This window comes from Hemitrygon akajei, unplaced genomic scaffold (genome assembly GCF_048418815.1).
Source record: "Hemitrygon akajei unplaced genomic scaffold, sHemAka1.3 Scf000092, whole genome shotgun sequence".
Classification (NCBI taxonomy): domain Eukaryota; kingdom Metazoa; phylum Chordata; class Chondrichthyes; order Myliobatiformes; family Dasyatidae; genus Hemitrygon; species Hemitrygon akajei.
Genome location: NW_027331978.1, coordinates 2,631,196 through 2,658,866, shown reverse-complemented (window position 1 = coordinate 2,658,866; position 27,671 = coordinate 2,631,196). Strand labels below are relative to the sequence as shown.

The 27,671-nt window shown below is 45.8% G+C and overlaps 1 protein-coding gene across 1 annotated transcript in view; it reads right to left on the bottom strand.

Moving 5' to 3' along the window:
- Positions 1 to 1,466: 1,466 nt before the first annotated feature.
- LOC140722887 (NACHT, LRR and PYD domains-containing protein 3-like) overlaps positions 1,467 to 27,671 on the bottom strand; it is a 255,368-nt gene continuing 229,163 nt past the window's right edge. The window contains exons 9-12 of the mRNA XM_073037519.1: positions 9,982 to 11,710; positions 4,134 to 4,220; positions 3,811 to 3,978; positions 1,467 to 1,579 (exon numbers count right to left, since the gene is read on the bottom strand). Coding sequence (XP_072893620.1) covers positions 1,492 to 1,579; positions 3,811 to 3,978; positions 4,134 to 4,220; positions 9,982 to 11,710 — 2,072 coding nt within the window. The 3' untranslated portion in view covers positions 1,467 to 1,491. The remainder of the gene's footprint in view (positions 1,580 to 3,810; positions 3,979 to 4,133; positions 4,221 to 9,981; positions 11,711 to 27,671) is intronic.

Sequence of the window (27,671 nt, the reverse complement as noted above, 5' to 3'; positions counted from 1 at the left end):
ACGGGGGTGTGTGGACGGGACGTTGTGGATGGAGCTTCACAGTGTATCAGAACCCAGAAGTCTGTTATGAAAGTGTGCGCAGGGAGCTTCACTCTGTGTCTGATCCCGACCGGGTGTGATGGGACGATGAGGACGGGGTTTCACTCTGTGCCTGACGACGTAATTTTGTGATGGGATCATGTGGAGGGAGTTCCAGTCCTCGTCTGACCCCGTGGGGGTGTCATGTGACGGTGCAGTGGGAGCTTCTACCTGTGCCTGACCCTGGTCATGTGCGATGGGGACAGCGCGGGGGGAGCCTCACCCTGTGTTTACTGCTGGGAGTTCATCTCTCATCCCTTTCCTATTCGGGAAGTTAGTGGGCACACTTCAGATATTCGCTGGTCTTTGCTCGTTTGCAGTGGAGCGCGTGGGCGTGGGAGGGCAAAGACAGTGCAAGGGGACATTTTAAGCCGTGAGTGGTGTAGAAGGAGAGGGCACGGGTGCAGGGGTCAAGGACAGCGGGCGAGGGGGTGGGGCATGGACAGCGCGTGTGGGGAGGCGTTGATAGCGCAGGCGGGGCAAGCCACTAGAGCGCAGGAGGGGGAACGAAGTGATCGCCAGAGGGGTAGTGAGCAGAGTCCGGGAGGAGCAGCGACGACAGCGCAGGGTGGGCAGGAGTGTGGACGGGGGACAAGATCTTGAGTGCCAGTGTTTGTGAGACCGACATTCCTGAGTCTGGATGTGAGACGCCATTGAGCCTGTGTACGGAGCTCTGGAGCGCTGTTGCATTGCACAAGGTGCGCAGGGCAGCAGAAAACTCAATTCACTGTTCTCCTCAAATAAATGTCAAGTCCGACACCAGGACAGAACGTTACAGCAGTTTATTGATTTCATCAAGACAAGTGTAAACTAAACATTCTGTGACCTGCAGGAGAGCGGGAATATATAAGCTGCTCCCGATTCATTCAGAGTCACGCACAATTGACAGACCGCCAACAATGAGTGACAGTTTGAATAATCAGTCCCGTTTCTCACCGTCACCCTGCCTCTGGGAACAGATGATTATAAAATCTCACATCCGGGCAGTGTCCAAGTGTCCGAAATCGCTGCCGACTCAGCGTCCCAAATGAGGTCTTTGTCAATTTTACATCATTTTATCGACCACACCGCCACGGGGCTCAGCATAGTGAGCAAAGAGATTCTCTCCGCCGGATAATCTCACCCCGGGACAATGGTGTCACAGATTGAGCCTCGCCCTGGGTTCTTCCTGTCTGTGTAATTCCTCAGAATCCCCCTGGATAACCTGCACAAGGACATTCGGCGGAATCAGAAGCCCTGGACAGGAGATGTAGACACGTGGCTAAGGGATCACCTCTGACGTCAGAGAGCGCTCGGCTAAAGCCGGGATCTGTTAGCACCGTTGGGAGTTAAACCTGAAGCGCGGTCATTAAAGGGGAGGACAGCCGTTAAAGGCGAGGCCGTGGAATGTCCACATCCCGCGGGCTAGGTTGCTCACAGGATCACTCCCAATCTGGGTCTGGGTTCCTGCACACAGTTCAGTTCTTTCTCGCCGGTCTCGCTGAACCGATTGTGCCGCAGCCTGAAGCCAACGAAAGAATAAAGATGAAGTAAACAGATTACGCAACAGTGTCAGTGACAGGGGACTGGGGTTAATGTTTCAACAAGACTCACAGACATAGAACATAGAATATTACAGCACATTACAGGTCGTTCGGTCTACAATGTTGTGCTGACCCTCAAACCCTGCCTCCCATATAACACCCCACCTTAAATTCCTCCATATACCTGTCTAGTAGTCTCTTAAACTTCACTAGTGCATCTGCCTCCACCACTGACTCAGGCAGTGCATTCCACGCACCAACCACTCTCTGAGTGAAAACTCTTCCTCTAATATCCCCCTTGAACTTCCCTCCCCTTACCTTAAAGCCATGTCCTCTTGTACTGAGCAGTGGTGCCCTGGGGAAGAGGCGCTGGCTGCCCACTGTGTCTATTACTCTTAATATCTTGAACACCTCTATCATGTCCCCTCTCATCCTCCTTCTCTCCAAACAGTAAAGCCCTAGCTCCCTTAATCTCTGATCATAATTCATACTCTCTAAACCAGGCAGCATCCTGGTAAATCTCCTCTGTATCCTTTCCAATGCTTCCACATCCTTCCTATACTGAGGCGACCGGAACTGGACACTGTACTCCAAGTGTGGCCTAACTAGAGTGTTATAGAGCTGCATCATTACATCGCGTTTCTTAAACTCTATTCCTCGACTTATGAAAGCTAACACCCCATAAGCTTTCTTAACCACGCTATCTACCTGTGAGGCAACTTTCAGGGATCTGTGGACATTTACCCCCAGATCCCTCTGCTCCTCCACACTACCAAGCATCCCGCAATTTACTTCGTTCTCTGCCTTGGAGTTTGTCCTTCCAAAGTGTACCAGCTCACACCTCTCCGGTTGAACTCCATCTCCCACTTCTCAGCCCACTTTTGCATCCTATCAATATCTGTCTGCAATCTTCGACAATCTTCTACACTATCTACAACACCACCAAACTTTGTGCCGTCTGCAAACTTGTCAACCCACCCTTCTACCCCCACATCCAGGTTGTTAATAAAAATCACAAAAAGTAGAGGTCCCAGAACAGATCCTTGTGGGACACCACTAGTCACAACCCTACAATCTGAATTTACTCCCTCCACCACGACACATTGCCTTCTGCAGGCAAGCCAATTCTGAATCCACCTTGACAAACTTCCCTGGATCCCATGCCTTCTGACTTTCTGAATAAGCCTATCGTGTGGAACCTTGTCAAATGCCTTACTAAAATCCATGTATGTCACATCCACTGCATTATCTCATCTGAATGCCTGGTCACTTCCTCAAGGAACGCTATCAGGCTTGTTAGGCACGATTTGCCCTTCACAAAGCCATGCAGACTTACCCTGATCAGACCATGATTCTTTAAATTCCCATAGATCCTATCTCTGAGAATCTTTTCCAACAGCTTTCCCACCACAGACGTAAGGCCCACTGGTCTATAATTACCTGGACTATCCCTACTACCTTTTTTGAACAAGGGGACAGCATTCGCATCCCTCCAATCCTCCGGTACCATTCCCGTTGACAACCAGGACATAAAGATCCTAGCCAGAGGTTCAGCAATAATCTCTTCACTTGCCTCATGGAGTAGCCTGGGGAATGTTCCGTCAGGCCCCAGGAACTTATCCGTCCTAATGTATTTTGACAACTCCAACACCTCCTCTCCCTTAATATCAACATGCTTCAGAACATCAACATCACTCATGTTGCCCTCACCCTCATCAAGTTCCCTCTCAGTGGTGAATACCGAAGCGAAATATTCATTGAGGAGCTCGCTCACTTCCACAGCCTCCAGGCACATCTTCCCACTTTTATCTCTAATCGGTCCTACCTTCACTCCTGTCATCCTTTTGTTCTTCACATAATTGAATAATGCCTTGTGGATTTCGTTTACCTTACTCGCCAAGGCCTTCTCATGCCCCCCTTCTTGCTCTTCTCATCCCCTTCTTAAGCTCCTTTCTTGTTACCTTATATTCCTCAATAGACCCATCTGATCCTTGCTTCCCAAACCTCATGTATGCTGTCTTCTTCCACCTGACTAGATTTTCCACTTCACTTGTCTGTCACCCATGGTTCCTTCACCCTACCATTCTTTATCTTCCTCACCGGGACAAATTTATTCCTAGCATCCTGCAAGTTATCACCAGAAATATCACCAGAAAACCCGCGGATCCGCTGATATGTTATCACATTGAACGTTAACACAAACACTCACCAGATGCACGCCAGATTTGGAAGTGTCAGAACCAGGCGGCGGAGAGCAGGGATAGATCGGTCTGTCAGCGAGTTTGATCCCAGGATCAGCTCCGTCAGTGATCGGTTTGTACTGAGAGCAATGACAAGATCCTCGACACCAGAATCTGTGAGACCAACCTTGTCCAGCCTGGAGATAAGAGAAAGCCAGGGCGAAGGAGATAGAGAAATAGGAGACGGTACAAATCCCCAGTGTTAATTACTAACACAATTACTGATCACATTAATGTTCAGTGTCAGACGCCCAGTGACTGTAAACACAATCTCCCACAATCTGGTACTTACCACAGCTTCTGTATTTTACACTCTGGGTTCCTCAGAGACGCGGACAACAGTTTCACTCCTGAATCTCCCAGTTCATTCCGCCCAAGTCTAAACACAGACAAATTGATCAGCAAAATGATTTAAACCGTGGGTCTGAGCAAATTTCACTCTCTCTCTCGGATAATTCAGGAAACATTAAACCCTTTAGTAAATCACTGATCGGAGTTCCCATCACAGTCAATGTCCCTCACTGACCAGCTCCAGGGTATTCACGCAATGTCAGTAATTTAGTCTGTCGGTGTGACCCTGTAAACTCCACATAACCTGTCCGATTCCCAGATGGTTCAAAGTGTTACTGACATGAGAGCATCGTAAGGAGCAGGGCCGGAGAGTCCCACAGTGAGGAAGACTTGAGGTGGTCGGAAGAGAAGGATCAGTTAGGAGTTGTGTATAGGAAATTGTCCATGGGAGCTGACGAAAGAACCTCCCACCAGGGGACAAGTGATGGGAAAGGATACCCCACAGGAGGAATGTAGCTGGGAAAAGGAGCTTCCACAGGACGAAGGAGCATGGGGAAGAGAGATACCGCAGGAAGTGGATGATGGTGAAGAGAGACTCCTCAGGAAAAAGGAATACGGGACGGAGATACCCACAGGAAGACAAATAGAGGAAGGTACGCAAACGTTAATCGAACGGGAGGGATAGTGTGAACTGAGGCGCGCAATCGGGAGAGGAGATGCCCACATGGGGTCAGTGAGCGAAGTCACACCGGAGGAGTGATGGTAATACTCAGACACAGGGAAGGGCAGGAGGAGGACAATCTCACACAGCTATTTGTTTCTCTCTCGCTGGGACAATCCGCTAATCCTCTCTTGTCCCTCACCGGGAAGAGGGTGTAAAGCTCTGTGGCAGTCAGTCTCGGTCAGTAACAGTGAGAAGGAACATTGTCAATGGATGTGTCACAAACCGTGAGAAACACGGCCATTCATGTGATTTTCTGTCATTAAACCAATGGCAGTTGTTCACTGATCTGATGAAGTCTCGAACAGCCCTTCACAAGGAATCACAGAGCACTCCCCTCCTTGGGGGAGAGACAGTTTAAAAAGAAGGAAGCATATCCAGCGGGCAGCGGAGTGAAAGGGCTTTGGCTCCACGGGCTTCGGCAGTAACGGGACGAGGTGAGGCAGTTGTTGATTGCAAAAGGAGGTAGTATGTGTGGGAGGCCAGTTTTCTGTGGTCGGTGTCAGATGTGGGAGGTTCTGGAGTCCCCCAGCGTCCCGGAAGGCCACATCTGCATCCGGTGCAACGAGAGGCAACTCCTGAGGGACAGTGTAAGGGAACAGGAGCTGCAGCTCGATGATCTTCGTCTGGTCAGGGAGAGTGAGGAGGCGATAGAGAGGAGTTAAATGGAGGTGGTCACATCGGTGCAACGGGAGACAGGCAAGTGGGTCACAGTCAGGAGTGGGAAGGGGAAGATTCAGGTACTAGAGAGTACCCCTCTCTACCTACCTGGGTGCAGCCTACCTGGGTGAAGCGACAGTGGCCGTGCCTCTGGCACAGAGTCTGGCCCTGTAGCTCAGAAGGGTAAGGAAAGGAAGAGGAAGGCAGTAGTGATAGGGGACTCTATAGTCAGGGGTTTAGACAGGCGATTCTGCGGACGCGGGAAAGAAACTCGGATGGTAGTTTATCTCCAGGTGCCAGGGTCCGAGATGTTTCTGATCGCGTCCAAGATATCCTGCAGTGGGCGTGAGAACAGTCAGAGGTCGTGGTACATATTAGTACCAATGACATAATAGGAAAAGAGAAGAGGTCCTCAAAGAAGACTACAGGGAGTTAGGAAGGAAGTTGAAAAGCAAGACCTCGAAGGTAGTAATCTCGGAATTACTGCCTGTGCCTCACGACAATGAGAATAGGAATAGAATGAGCTGGAGGATAAATGTGTGGCTGAGGGATTGGAACAGTGGCCAGGGATTCAAATTTCTGGATCATTGGGACCTCTTTTGGGGCGGATGTGACCTGTACAAAAAGGACGGGTTGCACTTGAATCCCAGAGGGACCAATATCCTGGCGGGCAGGTTTGATAGAGCTGTTCGGGAGGGTTTAAACTAGATTGGCAGGGGGGTGGGAATCAGAATGTGAGTGCAGGGATTAAGGTAGAAGGACAAGGGCATGATGCTAAGAGTTCAGAGTTGATGAGGAAGGACAGGCAGGGGACAGAACGTAATTGTAGCCAGCTAAAGGGGTTGAAATGTGTTTATTTCAATGCTAGGGGTATTAGGAACAAGGTGAATGAACTTAGCGCATGGATTAGTACATGAAACTACGATGTTGTGGCCATTACTGAAACTTGGTTGGAGGAAGAGCAGGATTAGATGATGATAGATAGATAGATAGATAGATACTTTATTCATCCCCATGGGGAAATTCAACATTTTTTCCAATGTCCCATACACTTGTTGTAGCAAAACCAATTACATACAATACTTAACTCAGTAAAAATATGATATGCATCTAAATCACTCTCTCAAAAAGCATTAATAATAGCTTTTAAAAAGTTCTTAAGTAGTTTACTTAAATACATTAAATACAATCAACCCCGGAACTTTAACATATCTTACTCCTGGCGGTTGAATTGTAAAGCCTAATGGCATTGGGGAGTATTGACCTCTTCATCCTGTCTGACGAGCATTGCATCGATAGCAACCTGTCGCTGAAAATGCTTCTCTGTCTCTGGATGGTGCTATGTAGAGGATGTTCAGGGTTTTCCATAATTGACCGTAGCCTACTCAGCGCCCTTCGCTCAGCTACCGATGTTATCCTCTCCAGTACTTTGCCCACGACAGAGCCCGCCTTCCTTACCAGCTTATTAAGACGTGAGGCGTCCCTCTTCTTAATGCTGCCTCCCCAACACACCACCACAAAGAAGAGGGCGCTCTCCACAACTGACCTATAGAACATCTTCAGCATCTCACTGCAGACATTGCAGGTCCCGGGGTTCAGGTGTTTTTAAAAGGAATAGGATGGGAGGTAGAAAAGGGTAGGGGAGTATCATTGCTGGTCAGGGATAGTATCACGGCTATAGAAAGGGAGGAAGCTGCAGAAGGAGTGCCCACGGAGTCAGTCTAGGTGGAAGTCAGAAATAGTAAGGGATCAATCACTGTGCTGGGAGTAGGCTATAGGCCCCCAAATAGCCCTCGGGACACCGAGGAGCAGATAAGCAGGCAAATTTTAGAATGGTGCAGGAAATACAGGGTAGTAGTTTTGGGTGATTTCAACATCCCTCTTATTGACTGGCACCTCCTGAGTGCAAGGGGGATAGATGTGGCTGAATTTCTCAAGTGTGTTTAAGAAGGATTCCTGACACAGTATGTGGATCAGCCGACGAGAAGAGAGGCTATCCTGGATCTAGTTCTGTGTAATGAACCTGGTCAGATGACAGACTTCTTGGTTGGGGAGCATTATGGTGAGAGTGTCCACAACCCCGTTAGCTTCAGCATAGCTGTGGAAAAGGGCAACATCAAACGAAATGGTAAAGTGCTTAACTGGGGAAGGGCTAACTTTGAAGGGATGAGGAAGGAACTAGCGAGAGTAAATTGGAAACAGATGTTTAAAGGGGAAAGCACAGAAGTAAAATGATAGAAGTTTAGGGAAACTTGAGCTGGGTTCAGGATAGGTTTGCCCCACGGAGGCAAGGAAAAAATGGTAGGAAAAGGGAACCGTGGCTGACGAAACATGTGAGGCAACTCCTCAAGAGGAAAAAGGTAGCATATGTTAGATATAAGAAGCAGGAAGTAGGAGGGCCTCATGAGAAATATAGGGTAGCCACGAAAGAACTAAAGAAAGGACTTAGGAGAGCTCGAAGGAGGCATGGGAAGGCCTTGGCATGTAGGATTTAGGATAACCCCAAGGCGTTCTATGTGTAGGTGAAGAATAGGAGGATGACGAAAACGAAGGTGGGACCGCTAAAGGATAAAGAGGGCAACATGTGCCTGGAAGCGGAGGAGGTTGGGGAGGTCCTAAATGAATACTTTGCTTCAGTATTCACAAGTGAAAAGGATCTTGATCAGGATGAGGTCGAAGTAGAGCAGGACTGTGTGCTGGACAATGTAGAGATTAAGGAAGAAGAAGTGCTGGATCTTCTTAAAAATATTAAGATTAATAAATTCCCAGGGCCGGATATGATACACCCCAGGTTTTTGTGGGAATTCAGAGAAGAGATCGCAGGAGCATTCGCTATGACCTTTGAATCCTCTTTGGCTGCAGGGGAAGTGCCGGAGAACTGGAGAATGGCAAATGTAGTTCCCTTGTGTAAAAAAGGTAATAGGGAGAAACCTGGGAACTATAGACCGGTGAGTCTTACGTCGGTGGTCTGCAAACTACTGGAAAGGACTCTTAAGGATAGGATCTACGAGCATTTGGAGTACAGTCTACTCATGGATAGTCAACATGGCTTTGTGAATGGAAAATCGTGCCTCACGAGCCTGATTGAGTTTTTTGAAGAGGTAACAAAAGAAATTGATGAGGGTAGGGAAGTGGATGTGCTCTACATGGCATTTAGCTAGGCATTTGACAAGGTCTCTCATGAGAGACTCATCCAGAAAGTCATGAGGCATGGAATAAGTGGAACCCTGGCTGTTTGGATAAAAAGTTGGCTTAAAGAAAGAAAACAGAGGGTAGCCGTGGAAGGAAGGTATTCTGCCTGGAGGTCGGTGACTAGTGGAGTGCCGCAGGGATCTGTCCGGGGACCCCTGCTATTTGTGATTTTTATAAATGACCTGGATGTAGAGGCGGAAGGATGGGTGTGTAAGTTTGCGGATGACAGGGAGATTGGAGGAGTTGTGGATGAAACTGTAGGTTGTCGAAGGTTACAAGAGGATATAGACAGGCTGCAGAGTTGGGCAGAAAAATAGCAGATGGAGATCAATCCGGACAAGAGTGAGGTGATGCATTTTGGAAGGACATACCAGAAAACTGAGTACAGGATTAATGGTCAGTCATTTAAGAGTGTGGATAAACAAAGGGACCTTGGGGTTCAAATCCATACATCCCTCAAGGTCGCTGCACAGGTTGACAGGGTAGTTAAGACGGTCTATGGGAAACTAGGTTTCAATAACAGGGGTATTGAGTTGAAGAGTAGAGAGGTCATGTTGCAATGCTACAAATCACTGCTGAGACCGCACTTAGAGTATTGTGTTCAATTCTGGTCACTTCATTATACGAAAGTTGTGGAAGCTATGGAGAGGGTGCAGAGGAGATTTACCAGGATGTTGCCTGGTTTTGAGAACAAGTCACATGAAGCAAGGTTAGCAGAGCTGGGACTTTTCTTTTTGGAGCGTAGAAGAATGAGATGGGACGATAGAAATCTACAAGAATATGAGAGGCATAGCTAGGGTGGATAGTCAGTACCTGTTACCCAGGGCACCAGTAGCAAACATTAGAGTGCATATGTACAAAATTAAGGGAGGGAAGCTTAGGGGAGACATCAGGGGTAAGTTGTTTTTTACACAGAGGGTTGTGAGTGCCTGGAATGACTTGGCAGGGATGGTGGTGGAGGCTAAAACATTAGGGGTATTTAAGAGCCTCTTGGACAGACACATGGATGAAAGAAAAATGGTTATGGGGTAGTGTGGGTTTAGTACTTTTTTAAGGATTATATGGGTCGGCACAACATGGAGGACTGAAGGGCCTGTACTGTGCTGTAGTGTTCTATGTTTCTGTGGTTCTATTATTGGGGTGTTACTGACCGATCCCCTGGCATTGTCACAATTCTTCACAATCTGATTTATCACAGTTAAACCCAAATGCCTTTACATTGAAACAACGCATTGGAACTGTTTCACAGTTCAGAGTGAGAGATTAATCAAGTTACCTCAACTCCTGGCACTTGTGCAGCCCGGGTCCCAGCCGCTGGATCTCTTCGCACTGAATGTGGCAGTTCTCCAGTACGAGACGTTTCATTGTATCACAGAGTCCGATGACATGAGACAAGACCGTGTAGTCAGACGGGGTCAGTGACATTCTGCTGAATGAAAGTGTTTCCACAGATCCCAGTGCGGACTGAGCCAGTCCACGATTCTGAGACTCAAACAGGTAGTGCAATGTGTTCAGGAGGCTCCTTTTACCAGCTTCACTCCCTGTGTTTCTACTCTGGCGTTTAACCTCCTCCTTCACCCAGTCAATCACCCGGCAGGTTGTTTCATGATGAAATGTACCCAGAAGCTCCTCCAGACACCAAGCTGTCATTGGGGAGGAGAGGCCAGCAACAAAACGGAGGAATACCTCAAATCGCCCATCGGTCGTGTTCTGGGCTTCAGTGAGGAATTTCATGATATCCCTGGGATGTGGATTCAGGAATTGTGCGAGTGCAGCTACAAACTCTTGGATGGTGAGGTGTGGAAATGTGTATACCACGCTCTGGGCAGAATCGTCCCTCCCCAAAAGGAACCCGGACAGCAACTGGGAAGGCTGAAGATTGTTGTTGATCAAATCTCCATCTGTAAACACAATCTTCCTCTGGGTCACTCCTCTGAAGGCCATCTGACCAACACTGAGTAACACATCACGGGGGTTCTCAATCTCACGGCCATGGTTTTTCAGGATGTTGTAAATATAGTAGGAATATAGTTGGGTGATGGTCTTAGGAACTCGCTGCGTGTCCCTGACTCTTTGTGTGAAGAAGGGGCCCAGTGCCAGAGCGAGGATCCAGCAGTAGGAGGGGTTGTAGCTCATGGTGTACAGGATCTCGTTCTCCTCCACGTGTTTGAAAACAGCTGCCGCCACCGTCTGATCATCAAAATGCCTGATGAAATACTCCTTCCATTCCTCACCAACAAATCCAACGATTTCAGCCCAGACACTGATCTCTGCCTTTTCCAATAAATGTAACGCAGTGGGGCGGGTGGTCACCAGCACTGAACACCCTGGGAGCAGCTTGTGCTGGATTAAACTGTACACAATGTCAGAAACCTTGCACTTGATTTCAGGATCTGTGCATGTTGACCGAGGTTCTGTGTCTCTCCGACTGTCAGAAAAATCTATTTTGTCATTGAATTCATCCAAACCATCAAATATAAACAGCAATCCCTCTGGGTTCTTCCAGACCTCTCTCAGGATATTCCCAAAGTAAGGATACTGATGCAGAATCAGTTCTTTCAGGTTTATTCTGCAGTTAATGGAGTTTAAATCCCGGAATTTGAAACTGAAGACAAACTGGAATTGCTGATATATTTTCCCTGTGGCCCAGTCATAAGCAATCTTTTGTACCATTGTTGTTTTCCCGATCCCCGAGACTCCGGCCACTGCTGCCGTACTCCCAGATTTTGATTTATTCCGTAAAAAGCTGCTCTGGAACAACTGTTCCATCCGGATTGTTTTCAGTTCTACATCGGGATGTTTCTCTCTCCACTCCTCGTGGTCTCTGCTTCTTGCCAGCAGCTCATGTTCCACCAGTCTCCGATCTCGAACAGTAGAAATGACCGTGAGCTCAGCGTATCGATCAACCAGCTGGAAAACCTGCACCTTCTCCCTCATCAGGATCGTGTTCACTCTCAGTGTTTCAGTTTGTGCCCGCAGAGTCTCCTTGTGTTTCTGTTGAACATCTTCCATGGGAACAGACAGCAGACAAACTGTTAGATGCCTCACCTCAGAACTCAGTAATTTTAGTACACAAGACTTGCTCAAAGCTATTGCATTAATTGAACTCATCAATGAATGTTCGTACAGTAAAGTAAATTCGATTAACAGTCCGCTGACTGGACAGAGAGCCCTGGTCTAGATAAACACCAGATCATCACATTTCCACATTAACTGTGCTGTGAAGGTCAGGATTTCCCTGGAAGTTTACTGACCCCGACTGTCGCGTACTGGACAACCTCTCACTACGGTCACAGATATTATTGTTCCTGTGGAAGAAACATTGAAAGCCCATTGTTGATGTGGCGTATGGAGTTAGAGAAACGGGTAGTTGGCATTCTGTCAAAGGAACAGGTCGGGGAATCACAGCTTCCCCTCCCCTCCCCCCGTCATTGATTCAAAACACAAAGTATCTTTGTTGATCAGCACGTGCATTGTGGGTAGGGGTTGTTGGTAGAGAAAATGTGATTGTCTTGTTCAGGAGATTGCGATAGTCAGCATTTTGACACAAAACGCAGACAAATCCCCTCCCCACCTTCCATCATCACAGACGCTGCTCAGCTCACTGAGTTCCTCCAGAAAATGGTTTGACACGGCAGATCCGCAGTCTCGTGTCTCTGAAAGAGTATGTGTTGTAAATACTCAGCAGATACAAGTTTGAAGATACATAAGAGTAGTGGAGAAAGAAATAATTGTTATTCCGGATCAGATGTAGCACAAGAAACTCAGATAAAGAAAACAATGTAAAACACAATAAATATAAATATATACGATACAGGAGTCACTCTGACCTCAGGTGGTTGTAACAGACAATTTTCAAGCCGTGCTGGTGGTGGCTAGGTGTTGTTAGTTGTGGAGGGGTGGCTTAGTTATCAGAGGTGTTGATCAGTCTTACTGCTTGAGAAAAGTAACTGATTTTGAGTCTGGTGGTCCTGCTGTGGATGCTACGTAGCTTCCTCCCTCATGGTAGAGGTGCAAACAGCCCATAGGCAGGATAGGTGGGATCCTTCCTCCCTCAGGGGAGAGGGACAAACAGCCCATAGGCAGGATAGGTAGGATCCTTCCTCCCTCATGAGAGAGGGGCAAACACCCCACAGGCAGGATGTGGGGATCCTTCCTGAAGCCCCTGGCCTTTTTCCGGAGTCTTTCTGTATATACGTCCCTGATGGAAGGTAGGCTGGGGGTGCCAGTGATGCGTTGGACGGTTTTGACTACCCGTTGTAGAGCCTTCCAGTCCGCCACCGTTATGCAGCATGTTGGCCTGTCCTCTGCAGCACAGCTGTAGAAGGACGGGAGTGTAGATGTGAGTACAAGTCAGGCAACGTCTGTGGAAAGTGGGAAAAGGGGAGATGCTACTGGTTCGTGACTTGAAATGCATGTTTGAAAGCCATGCCGATTACAGGTCGGGTGGTGAAGAACAGAGCAGATACCGATAAATTTCGGTAGCAGGTGGTTCAGGATTTCAGCTGTCACAGAACTTTCATAGAACACAGAACAGAACAGGAAGATGCCATCCGGCCTTCAACATTGGTGCCAGCATGATGCCGTATTGAACTCAGATGTTAAACATTCTCCCCATTTAGATAACAGTCTTCACTATTGTTCCTTGTACCAAAATGCATTATCATACATTTCTCAACAGTGTAGCCATCTGTCACTTTTTGCCCATTCTTCTAACTTGTCTGTGACCTGATACAATCGCATTGAACTACCGATCCCTCCACCTATCTTCGTATCATCCGCAAACCCTGCCACAAAGCCATCAGTTCCATTATCCAAATCATTGACAATTAATCTTTAAAGTAGCGGTCCCAATACTAACCCTTGAGGAAAGACACCAGTCGCTGGCAGCCAAACAGAAAAAGGTTCCTTTTATTCCCACTCCCTGCCTCCTGCCTGTCATCCATTCCGCTATCCATGCCAGTAACCTTCCTGTAACGCCATCAGATTTTATCTTGTTCAGCAGCCTCTTGTATCAGACGCCTTCTGATAATCCATATAAATGACATCCACTGCATCTCCTTTGTCCACCCTACTTGTTATTTCCTTAGAAATCTCAAGCAGATTCGTCAGACAAGATTTCCCTTCACAGAAACGAGTCTGACTTCGAAATATTCTATCATTAGTTTCCAAATAACAAAAACCTCATCTTTAATAATAGACTCCAACAATTTCCCAACCACTGAGGTTAGAATAACTGGCGTAGAAGCTTCACCACCCCACTCCCCGGGCTGAAATGGCTACCATAAGAGGGCATAGTTTTAAGGTGCCTGGAAGTAGATACAGAGGAGATATCAGGTGTAAGTTTCTTTACACAGAGAATGGCGAGTGTTTGGAATAGGCTGCCGGCAACGGTGGTGGCGGCAGATACTACAGGGTGTTTTAAGAGACTTTTGGATAGGTAGATGGAGCTTATAAAGTAGAGGGCTATGTGCAGCACTAGGTAATTTCTAAAGTCAGGATATGTGCGGCACAATTTTGTGGAGCGAAGGGACTCTATTGTGCTGTAAGATTTCTATGCTTCCGTCAACAGACATCCAGAAACATAGACTGTGCTATTGTCCATAAATGCTGCCTGTTCTGCTGAGTTCCTCCAGCACTGTGTGTGTGTGTATCTCAGATTTCCAGCACCTGCAGATTTCCTCTTGTGTGTGAGTAGAATCAACATCTGGAATCGTGGAAAATACATTATAACGAGAAATTCTTTCAATTGTAATTTGCATCCAGAACGCAGCACATGATTATGGTAAAAAAAAAATCGATTCCCAGGTTCTGCAAAGCCTCAGTCTAATATTTGAGATGCTGTTTGAACCAAGCATTTCATCACTCACCTATCAGTTGAGTGGGTACCTGAGATAACCCTTGGGAGATGTTCATGTCTTCCTGTGGGTCGGGGCCTGTTTAAATCAAAAGACTTTCATGAAAACAGAGTTGGTAAATTAAAATTGTTATAATTCAGTACTGTATGACTTTGTGTTCAGTGCGTGTCTTTAACATACCGAGCTCTTGTATTTCCTTGAGTATTTTGTCCAACTTCTGTAACTCAGTCCGCATTTTCACAAAGGATTCCCACATCGCCCTCCGGGTCTGCGAACCTTTGCCCATCACCAAACTGAGGAAGAGTCCGAAACTCTCTGTCCAGTTTCCCTTCTCTGTTAGTTCAGTGACTTTCTATAAAAGGGAAGCAGTGAATTCATTCTGTTGCACACAAAAAGACATGGAAGATATGGCAGAAACCACCTCCTCATTGTCTCAGTAGCTTTCTGAACAGACACAGTTAATGCCACTTCGTCTACTTCACTACTTCATCCTCCCTCTCAATAACTGGGCTTTGTCACTCAGAGAGAAGCAAAACTGAAGGAAATTCCAAGTCAATATTGTGCCGGAATAAGGCTTTACCGACACAGCGGGAGAGGATTTGTGATTTGTTTGCTCAATCAGTCAGATTAGCAACAGTGCATCCGTTTACCAAAGCGAGTTATGAAATATCTGTACAAAATTAAATAAATACTGCAATGATGGAAATACAAAACAAAACGACACAATGTGAAAATATTTAGCAGTTCGTCCGTTATTTAGGGAGAGGAATAAGGTTCATGTTTCAAATATTTCTTCAGTAGAGATGCCGATATTTGCCAAATTTTGAATATGTTAGAGACGTTTCTCACAATGTTATCATTTCATCATTCAGGGTTTCATCTAAACTAAGCCATCGAATTAAAAAGTCATTTTACTGAAGGTGAATGCAAGCAAACAGACATAACCGTTATGTTGCCGCATCGACCCGTTGCTTTAATCAGTAGGACTGAACAATTCAGGAATTTGCATTTGACCTGTTAGATATTTTCTTTTGGCACAACTACTGCTGATATAAAACCCCTCACCACATATTCAGCAGCGGGGTTAGATTGTTAGTGCAGGCAGAATTTCTGTGAATGATACTTTTTTTCATCCAACGAACGGTGCTCCAAGACACATATCCGATGGGGTTGGAAATGGCAGAATGATGCGGAAACAATGCGGAGTAAATTGCAGAGTGACAACAAGAAGGGAAAGGGAGGGTAGAGCGGAAGTTAAAGAGATGTATTGTGGGATCAAATCTCACATAGATTATGTTAGGAACATAACTGAATTTTCAGAAGCTGCAGTGTAGATAATTGGAACAGGCCAAATTCAGAGTTACAGGCATTCGGTAAGCTGGGGGCGAGTTCAGTCGCAGCGGCTTCTACGGGGTCAATAAAAGGTGCTACGTTATTCCTAATGATTGTAAGATCCTTCTATGCATTAAGAACCTAACGTAATGCTGGGCAACACCATCATCGAATATTTCGCTAGTGGAGAACCTCAAGGAACTGCTCAACGTGCAGTTCACAGTCTAATAGCGAGTGACTTTTCCTGGTATGCCGCAAGTTTTATTCACTAATTCATTGGGTTGAGAACAGAGGACGATGGCGGGGGAGCTGCGTGACAGCGGTCGTAGTGCGGATATGACCTTAAGCGAGGAGAGAGAAGTCGAAACTGGTTCTCAACCTCGGAACTGATGTGACACTGCCTCCAGGATGGAGTCGGTGCTGTCCCCCAGTGTTTGGCTCGGCAGAAGACAAGCTCTGCCGTGGACTGGTCTGAGGGCCTTATGCCGCGGGGTTGCCTGTTTTATAGTTACCAGCAAAGAGGCGCCTTAGCTGGTACACTCCAGTATTCACTTGACAGGGGCAAAGCTCTATTGTGGTCGACTGAAAATTTCAATGGGCTGCGGATTAAACTGCATGCAGGCATAATTAAATGGTTGTATTTCACTGATGTTTTCAGTGGGCCTTTGACAATGTACCTCACATGAGGCTTAACAAGATATGAGCCCATGGTACGAAGAGTCTCATTGAGACCTGTGAAATATATAAGGAATGGAGCGAGGATGTTTCCCATATTGAGGAAGTGTAAAACCAGAGGACACAGCCACAGAATAGAAAGACTTCCATTTAGAAAAGAGATGAGAAGAAACGACTTTATCCAGTGGAAGCGAATCTGTAGACTTCGTTGGCACAGATGGCTGTGGAGACCAAGTCATTGGGGAGATTTATAGCGAAGGTTGGTAGTTTCTTGATTAGTCAGGTTGGCAAAACCTACGTGGAGGATGCAGGGGAATGGGGTGGCGAGGGATAATAAATCAGCAGAGATGGACATCAGCGATACAGAGTTACGGGACAAATGGTCTACTTCTGCTCCCAGGTCTCATGGTCTTACGATTGATGTGTAAAGACAACTGAATGTGAAGGAATGTCGATTGAGATGTTTATCACTTTGCCATCAATCTATAAAATGCAGTTCACTTCCTGAAGGCAAGAATGGGCTTCTTGATTGAGGAATTATGAATTAAAATATTGAATATTCTACAGCCAAAATACATTTAAGACCTTATGATGGAATGAAGGACGAGGATGCAAATGAAATAGATGGGCCTCGGACTTTGCTCTGAGAAATAGCTAGTGATGTACTGGGACTAGAACGGCTGATATCCAAGAAAAGGCACCAGTAGAGAAATTGAATGATTTCCCTAACATGAATAGTGGAAATAATTATGGAATAAATCAGCCTAATTTCCTGATGGTCCACTGCACTGGAAAATAATCCCTCAGTTTCACTGCTACCGGGTCTGAGGAGTTAGAGTTGCCAAAGGGATTGAAAGGTTTAAGTTCCATACCAGTAAAACTGAAGTCTTCAGATTATGAATTTATAGATGAACATAGATATTTACAGATTGCTCCACTTACATGATTAATTGCATACAGCGGCAATGAATCACAACGAGAACAGAGCGAGTCGCCTGTGTCATGCACTCAATTTTCTAATCCCACTGCTGGCTGGATAGAACATAAAGGAAGGTTTCCTCGTGCTGTAACTCTGAGCGAGGTGCGATGTGTTGGAGGGTAGAGTGTGTTCAATGTGGTGTTGCAGAGGGGTGGAAACCAGAGTGCCGGGCCAGATAGTGGAGAGATTATGTCGTTAAAAATCCAGACAAAGTTAGGCATCAAAAGGTTGAGCATTAGGTGAACATTGTCCTGAAGAGCCGACATCTCAATTCAATAAGTATAGAAGGAAAGGACGGTGAATTCAGGGAATCGATGAATTCCGATACTTTAGCTTTTTCCATTTATTGACTGGGTCTCCCAAATTCTAAAAAGGATTAAATGCAATAGAGTTTGCCAAATACGATCAGGAAAGTTTATTTTTATTAATCAGCTCACATATATCCCAATGAGAGAGTGTGCGTTACTTGATCTACTATTGGTGAAAGAGACAGGACAGATGCCAGAAATTTGTGTAGGGGAGCACTTTGCATCTAGTGACCACTCTGCCATTAGGTTCACAGTAAATATGCAAAATGATATGCCTGGTCCGTGGTTTGCGATACTAAATTATTCTAAACCAGATGCAATCTAATCTTGATGGTCTCAGAAATGATCTCGCAAGGGCCGTTTAGGACAGGCTGGTTTCTGGTACCAGATAAGTGGGAGATGTCAGAAGTGACATTTTGATAGCACAAAGCTATCAAAGCTATCATCATATGCCTACTGGCATATAATGTGAATACAACAAGTTCGGGAATCTTGGTTTTCAATCTTGGTTTTCAAGCGATATTGAAGCCCTGGTTGATAACAAATGGAGATGCATTGCAGGTGTAGGCTGGTTGGAAAACAATGGGGTGATTATGGAGTATTGAAATGCAAAAAATACTAAAAAAGAAATTGGGGAGGGGCTAAAAGGACTCAAGAGCTTGCCTTAGCATACACGATGATGGAGAATCCAAAGCGATTCTACTGATAAGTCAAGAGCAAAAGGATAGCACTGGACAAAATTGAGCAAATACAAATTTCGCGTTCTGCAATATCACATTGCTAATTCGTACTTGGAGCCAAACGAGATGGGAAAGATTTTAAATGCATTTCTGCATCTGGATTTACTCGGGAGAAGGACACGGAGTCTATCCATGCAAGATAAAACATCACGAATTCCATACAGATCAGGAGGAGGTGTTTGCTGTTTGGCGGCAAATTGGTGTGGATTACTCCCCAAGGCCTGACAAGGTGGTCGCTCAGACCCTGCGGGAGGCAAGTGCAGTAATTGCTTGATACCTGTCTGAGATATTTAAATCATCCTCAGTGATAGGTTAGTTACCAGATGGTTGGAAGTTAGCCAGTGGCGTTCGTCTATTCCAGAAAGGCTCGAGAATTAAAACCGAAAATTATAGGCCAGAGAGCCTGACAACAGTAGTTGGAAAATTATTGGAAGTTATATATAAGTATTTGGAATATAAGTATATTAGTATTTATTTATATAAGTATGTAAGTATTGGAACTCGATATATAAGTATTCGGCCACAGGTGGAGTAACTAAGGATAGTCAGCATGTTGCCAGCACAAGTGGTGCAAACAAGTTCAGTTTCAAAGTTTATAGTAGCTACGGATGGGGATAGGGAAGTCTATCGTTAGTGCTGTACTCGTACACGGATTGTAGACATAGGGACGACTGTCGATGGTTCTGTACAGGTACAAGGATGGTAGAGATAGGTAATACTGTCGGTGGAGCTGTAAGGCACACGGATTGGTGTAGGGAAGGCTCTCGATGGTGCTGTACAGTTACAAGAATGGTAGGTGTAGGGAAGCCTGTCGATTGTGTTGTGTAGGTACAAGTATGGCAGCTGTAGGAAAGGCAGTGTATGGTACGTACAGGTACGTTGAAGGTAGGTGTAGGGAAGGCTGTCGGTGGCGCTGTAGGGGTACTCGGACAAGTATAGGGGTGGCTGTTGATGATGCTGTAATGGTACACGGATCGTAGGTAGGGAAGGCTGTCGATGGTGCTGTACAGTTACACGGATGGTACATGCAAGGAATTTGCGGTAGAGATACAGGATGGGTGCAGGGAAAGCTGTCGATGCTGCAGTACAGGTACACGGTTGTACGTAGGGAAGGCTGTCGAGGGTGTTATACAGGTACACAGATGGTTGTAGGGAACTCTGTCGATTGGTAGAGGTGGGGAAGGCTGTGATATGGTGCTGTACAGTTTCACGGATGGTAAGCATAGGGACACTCTCAATGGTGCTGTACTTGTTTACGAATGGCAGGTGTAGGAAAGGGCTTCGATGATGTTGTACAGGTACACGGATGGTAGTGGTAGGGAAGATTGTTGAGGTGCTCTACTTCTCTATGTCCCCCAAGAATGTCACCCAATGAGTCATTTGCGAACTCAGATGGAGGCAACAGCTGGTATCGCGGCTGGAGTTCCGTCCCTCAGTGGCTGCATTGAAGCCAGCGAGTCAGCCGAACTTTACCGATTGCCCTGATAAGATGCGAAGGTAGTTTTAAATAGACTGCCTGTTGAACAGTCCGGATGTGCAGACACTGTTGTTATGCAACATTGGTAAATACAACAGGTTTGAGAAGTCCTTCTACTGCTCCCCACCTGAATGGGCGTCGTGGCTGAGGTCTGGTCTGCTCTAGACAATTCGGAAATCAAATATTGCCATATAGAACTCTTAGAATGTGTAGGAGAATAATTTTGATCACTATTCCCTCTGATATAAGCTGTTCTGCGATAATTATCTAAATAGACTCACCTCATGTTCTTCTGCATGGAAATGTCCCTCCTGTGACGACATACATCTGAGTGTTTTCACCCCTTCTTCTATCGCTTGTTCCAGCCTGTTCCTGTAGTACTTCGTCAGTTCGTACAGTCCAAATTCGTCTGACTGTGCCAGGATGGCAGGGATTGTAGACTCTGCGAATGCGAATATGAAAAGAAGAAAGCAGATAGTAAACCAAATTATCACGTCTCCAACGCTCTCACCACACGCAGCAAGCTATTTTGTATCGAAACTCCCGCATTCAGCTACAAACGCGGATTATCTCCTAATCTCCAACACTGGCCTTAAAATCTACCCAACAATAATGTGGGAATTACGTTACTAAAGGGACCATATTTGCCAGAATCTATACACTCCCACTCCAATTACGCACCCAGTTCAATTTTGGATGTGCAATAAATGCTGAGATTGTCAATGATACTCTCTTCACAAAGATACTCTCTGTATCCAGGAGGCTACATGTCCCTTTAATCACATCCCAGAAGTACACTCTTCGTCCGTACAGCTCCATATGCCCTACTACCCATCCTGGAAACCCTAAGAACATGTACAACATTTCCTGTAGTGGGGAAACGTTTATCCCACTACAACACATGCATCACACCCACACATTTTCCCCCTAACCAACTGACCAACCTCAAACAAGGAACCACATTCTGCGACCACATCACCCTCGTATGTCACTCACCCGCTCCTTGTTGGGGACTTGACAATTCCGTGTTCAATGAGCATCCGAGCTGACAGACAGTGACCCCACTTGTGCCGAATCCAGGGTCCTGATCAGTGTCTCCTACATCACTCTCCCTTGACTGACTCTGATCTCTGTCCTCTGCGGCGAGACTGCATTCAACTGGGACATTGCTCCCAATCCGACCCTGCGTTGATGTGTTGCTTCCCGTGTCCCGATCATCTGTCGATAATTTGTCTGGTAAAAATCTCTTGAATACTTTCCGTACCTGATTTTTGCGACCTGAAATAAATGATGAATTGCAGGTTATACTACCGTGATTTAGAGTTGAGCAGAACGTTGCTTTTCAAATTATTATTATTATTATTATTATTATTATTATTATTATTATTATTATTATTATTATTATTATTATTATTATTATTATTATTATTATTATTATTATTATTATTATTATTATTATTATTAAAAATAGAACAAATGCATCGAAGTAACAACACTTACATTCTTACAATGCCTCAAAAAAGAAGAAATTATCTTGTATTAAAATGTTTGTGAATAAAAAATATCCTACTAAGCAAGAAAAGTGAGGAATAAAAAAAGAAACCCATTGGTGGTACAACCCCGGAGCCGTTCGTCATTCAAGAAGCTTCTAAAAATGAACATCAGACCGCGGAGTTTAACAGAACTGATGGAGACTGGATGGATGCAATGGAGCCGAGACGCTGGCTGACGCTGGAGTGGGACTGTGCTGGTTATTATGAACCTTACTTCCTGCCAGATGACCATCCCGATAAGCCGGTGACTGCACACACCCACTCCCAGACAAAGAACAGGATAGACAATGACTACGCGGTAGAAACATAGAAATCCTACAGCACAATACCGGCCCGCAACGCAGTGCCGAACATGTTCTTACCTTAGAATTTACCTAGGGTTACCCATAGCCCTCTATATTTCGAATCTCCGTGTACCTATCCAAAAGTCTGTTAAACGACCCTATCGTATTCGCCACCGCCTCCACCACCACCGCGGGCACCCTATTCCATGCACCCACTTCTCTCTGTGTAAAAGAACACTTACCCGTGACACCTTCTCTGTACCTTCTTCCAAGCAGTTCAAAACTGTGGCCCTCCTATTGGCGATTTCAGCACTGGGAAAAAGACTCTGGCTATATACACGATCAAAGCCACTCTTCATCTTATACACCTCTAATCCTCCGTAGCTCCAAGGAGAAAAAGCCGAATTCACTCAGCATATTCTCAAAAGGCATGCTCCCCAACCCAGGCAACATCCTTTCTGTGGTTTGCACGTCATTCCTGTAGTGAGGCGACCAGAACCGTGCACAGTACTCCAAGTGGGGTCTGACTAGGGTCCTATATAGCTGCAACGCTACCCTTCGGCTACTGAGCTCTATCGCATGATTGATGAAAGCCAATGCACTGTATTCCTTCATAACCATAGAGTCAACATGCGCAGCAGCTTTGAGTGTCTTTTGGACTCGGATCTCAAGATCACTCTGATCCTCCACACTGCAAAGAGTCTTAACGTTAATACTATATTCTGCCATCCTATTTAAACTACCAAAATGTACCACCTCACACTTATCTGGATTGAACTACATCTGCCATTTTCAGCCTAGTTCTGCATTCTATCAATGTCCCATTGTAAGCTCTGACAGCCCTCCACACTATCCACAACACCCCAACCGTTGTGTCATCAGCAAATTTACTAACCCAACCATCCCCTTCCTCATCCAGGTCATTTATAAAAATACACAAAGCAAAGTCTACTTGGATACCATGCCTCCTTAACGTTCTCAGTAAGCCTTGCAGGGGGTACCTTATCAAACGTCTTGCTGAAATCCATATACGCAACATCTACCGCTCTTCCTTCATCAATGTGTTTAGTCACATCGTCAACAATTCAATCAGGTTCGTAAAGCACGACCTGCTTTTGAAAAATCCAAGCTGGCTGCTCCTAATCATATTATACGTCTCCAAATGTTCACAAATCCTGCCTTTCAGGATCTTCTCCATCAACTTGCCAAACACTGAAGTAATACACACTGGTCTATAATTTCCAGAGCTATGTCTACCTCCTTTCTTGAATAAGGGAACAACATCCGCAACCGTCCAATCCTCAGGATCCGTTGCAAGTAATCACTACAATCGCCAAGATCATTTTCCGTGGTGAATACTGAAGCAAAGTATTCACTAAGTACCTCTGCCATCTGCTCCGGTTCCATACAAAATTTTCCACTGTCACAGTTGATTGGTCCTACTCTCTCAGGTCTTCACAGACTAGTAGAATGCTTTGCTGTATTCTTTAATCCTGTCCGCCAAGGCCGTCTCATGGCCCCTTCTGGCTCTACTAATTTCATTCTTAAGCCCCTTCCTGCTAGCCTTAATATCTTCTGGATCTCAAACATTACCTAGCTCTCTGAACCTTTTGCAAGCTTTACTTTTCTTTCCTATCATTACTGAGTTTTTGAACCATTCGTAAGCTCTTCTTTCCTTGTTTAGATTTACAACAGCCTTTGTGCACACCGGATCCTGCACCCAAGCATCCTTTCCCTGTCTCATTGGAACGGACCTATGCAAAAACCCACGCATATATCCCTTGAAGATTGATACATTTTTGCCGTACATTTCCCTAAGAACATCTGTTCCCAATTGATGCTTCCAATTTCCTGCCTGATAGTTTCATATTTTCCAGAACTCTAATTAAACGCTTTCCTAACTTATCTGTTCCTATCCCTGTCCAATCTGTGGTAAAGGAGATAGAATTGTGATCACTATCTCCAAAATGCTCTCCCACTGAGAGACGTGACACCTGACCAGATTCATTTCCCAATACCAGATCACATACAGTCACTCCTCTTGTAGGCTTATCTACATAGTGTGTCAAGAAACCTTCCTGAACACACCTAACAAACTCCACCCCGTCAAAACCCTTCACTCTAGGGAGATGCCAATCAATATTTGGGAAATTAAAATCTCACACTTCAACAAACCTTGTTATTATTACTCCCTTCCGGAATCTGCCTTCCTATCTGGTCCTCGATGTCCTTGTCACAATTGGGTGGTGTATAAAAAAGCACCTGGTCGAGTTACTGAACGCTTCCTGTGCGTAACTTCCACCCACTGAGACCCCGTAGACAATACCTCCATGACGCCCACCTTTTCTGTAGCCGTGACACTTTCTCTGATCAACAGTGACACGCCCCCACCTCTTTTGACTGCCTCCCTGTCCTTTCTGAAACATCTAAAGCCTGGTACTCGGAGTAACCATTCTTGCCCCTGAGCCATCCAAGTCTCCGTCATGGCCACAAAATCACAATTCCAAGTCCTTATCCACGGTCGAAGCTCATCTGCTTTCTTCATAATACTCATTGCATTAAAATGGACAGATCTCAAAACATCGGTCTGAACGCGTCCCTTCTGTATCACCAGCTTACCCTCCTCTTCGCACTGTCTACAATCTTTTCTATTTGTGAGCCAACCGCCTTTCCCTCCGCCTCTTCAGTTCCTTCAGTTCGATTTAAACCCTCCCCAATACCTTAGCTAATATCTCCGCCAGGGTTTTGGTCCCTCTGGGAATCGCGCAACCCGTTCTTTTTGTACAGGCCATGCCTGCACCAAAAGAGGTCCCAATGATCCAGAAATCTGAATCCCTGCTCCAAGCCCTCATACACGGATTTATCCTCCACCTCATTGAATTCCTATATTCACTGTCCTGTGGCACAGGCAGTAATCCCGAGATCACTACCTTTATGGTCCTGCTTCTCAAATTCCTTCCTAACTCCCTGTAACACACACAAAATTCTGGTGGAACGTAGCAGGCCAGACAGCATCTATAGGAAAAAGAACAGTCGACGTTTCGGGCCGAGACCCTTCATCAGGACTAACTGTAAGAAACGATAGTAAGGGATTTGAATGTGGGAGGGGGAGGGGCACATCCAAATGATAGGGGAAGACAGGAGGGGCAGGGATTAAGCTAAGAGCAGGAAAGCTGATTGGAAAAAGGGATACACAGCTGGAGAAGGGAAAGGATCATGGGACGGGTGGCCTAGGGAGAAAGACAGGGGGAGGGGAACACCAGAGGGGGATGTGAGTCTAAACTCTTCTCGCTGTTAAAGTCTTCTCGCTGTTCTCACTGGCTGACGCCCTCCCGCTTGTACGCCGTAGTTGAACAAACGGCTGACCAGAGAAACTTAATGAAACAGTGTCTGGTGAAACTGGTAAATATCACTGTGACTATCTCCCACAAGCAAATATCACAAAGTTTCCAGTCACCTGTGTCACTCACAGACCAGCCATTGGATTATATACTGTCCAATCCGCTAGATCACACTGTTCGGTCAGGTGGGTTGTACATTGACTATTACCTTGAGACACACAGTGTCAAATCCCCTGGGTCACAGACTGGCTGTTCCCTTGTGACGCACATTGCCCGGTCCCCTGGATCACAAACTGACCATTCAATTGAGACGCTCTCTCTCCAGTGAGCTGGGAGACAGGCTGACCATTAGCTCAAGGTCCATGCTGGCCGGTTCCCTAGGCCCCATGCCATCCCCTCTGATGATGATCGTCACGTAACAACTGTATAATTCATTGGCAACGTCTTGCTTAGAAAGTTTTGCTTGCAGTTCTTGTTGCTAAACTGTAGGAAGGATGTCATTACGCTGGGAAGAGTGTAGTGGAGAATGACCAGTATGGTGCTGGATGAGTGTGTTGGGTTTTGTATTTTCTGGATTATCTGGGACAGTTTGCCCTGCAACACGAAAACTTCAGGGATGACCTTATACATGTACATTATATAATCAGGAACGTATATAGGTTAGATTGCCGCAGTCTTTTTCACAGAGTACGGGAGACAAGACTAGAGTGCATATATTTAAAATGGTCAAAAGGTGCACTTGTTCATGTGAAGGGTGATGGGAATAAGTTACATGGAGTGACAGGAGGCACAGGAACACAAATAAAATCACAAAGTTGAGAAGACGTGGGCTGGAAAATATCGAGAATTAGTCTTGGAGGGAAATTTTTGGCGAAAACTGCAGTAAACTGGGGCAAGATCAGAGCCACTTATATCAGCACGAAGTAGTTGGGCCGAAGGGCTCGTTTCCAGGCTGTAAACTCTGTTTTATTCCACCTGGAATCACAGAGATAAGCACAATCACAATGCCTGCAGGAGACAGAGACAGTTGGACACTGATTATACCGGTTTCCCCATCAAAGCTGCTGGGAATTTAAAGTCAGGCAGCAGATCATCTCAACACGGAAATCCTGGGGAAAAATACAGTATCCTCAGTGGACAGAATTATGCCACAGCACCCTCAGAAATCTGTTTCACCTTCCTCACACAGACACCCTCATCGTGTCAACAAATTACAAATAATCAAACACGAGGAAATCTGCAGATGCTGGAAATTCAAACAACACACACAAAATGCAGGTAGAACACAGCAGGCCAGGCTGCATCTATAGGGAGAAGCGCTGTCGACGTTTCGTGCCGTGACCCTTCGTCAGGACTAACCGAAAGTAAAGATAGTAAGAGATTTGAAAGTAGTGGGGGGAGGGGGAAATGCGAAATGATAGGAGAAGACCGGAGGGGGTGATATAAAGCTAAGAACTGGAAAGGTGATTGGCGAAAGTGATACAGAGCTGGAGAAGGGAAAGGATCATGGGACGGGAGGCCTCAGGAGAAATAAAGGAGGGGGGGAAGCACCAGAGGGAGATGGAGAACAGGCAAAAAAAACTAAATATGTCAGGGATGGGGTAAGAAGGGGAGGAGGGGCATTAACGGAAGTTAGAGAAGTCAATGTTCATGCCATCAGGTTGGAGGCTACCCAGCCGGTATATAAGGTGTTGTTCCTGCAACCTGAGTTTGGATTCATTTTGACAGTAGAGGAGGCCATGGATAGACATATCGGAATGGGAATGGGACGTGGAATTAAAATGAGTGGCCACTGGGAGATCCTGATTTTTCTGGCGGACCGAGCGTAGGTGTTTAGAGAAAGGGTCTCCCAGTCTGCGTCGGGTCTCACCATATTACAAATCATACTGATTTTTACATCTTCTAGTGTTTCCAGCGTAATAAAAATTTGTAAGATTTACGTAGATTGACAGTCACTGTTTTTCCTTCTGTTTAATGGGTCACCGTGCATTATCAGTGAGGCTATTGACCTGCAATGCATTCTCCACGACCATTGTCAATGTGCAAAATATATTAATTGTCAATGTACGGTCAGTATACATATATTCACAGTAGAAGAAAGACATCAAATGGAATTAATGAAAGATTAGAGATAAACGACTGACAAGCAAACAATCTGCAATCAAAAGCTTTGTAAATGCAGTAAACAGACACACGGGTAGATAAATGAATAACGGATATGAAAATAAGAGTCGGTGATCCATCTTAGGTTGTGTTCAGTGATCAGTTCAGTGTTGAAGTGGGTGAGGTTATCCACACTGTTTCAGGATCCTGATAGACAAAGGGCAACGACTGTTCCTGATCCTGTCACTGTGAGACTGAAGGCTTCTGTACCACCTGCCCGATAGCAGAAGTGAGGAGAGTGCATGGTCTGGATGCT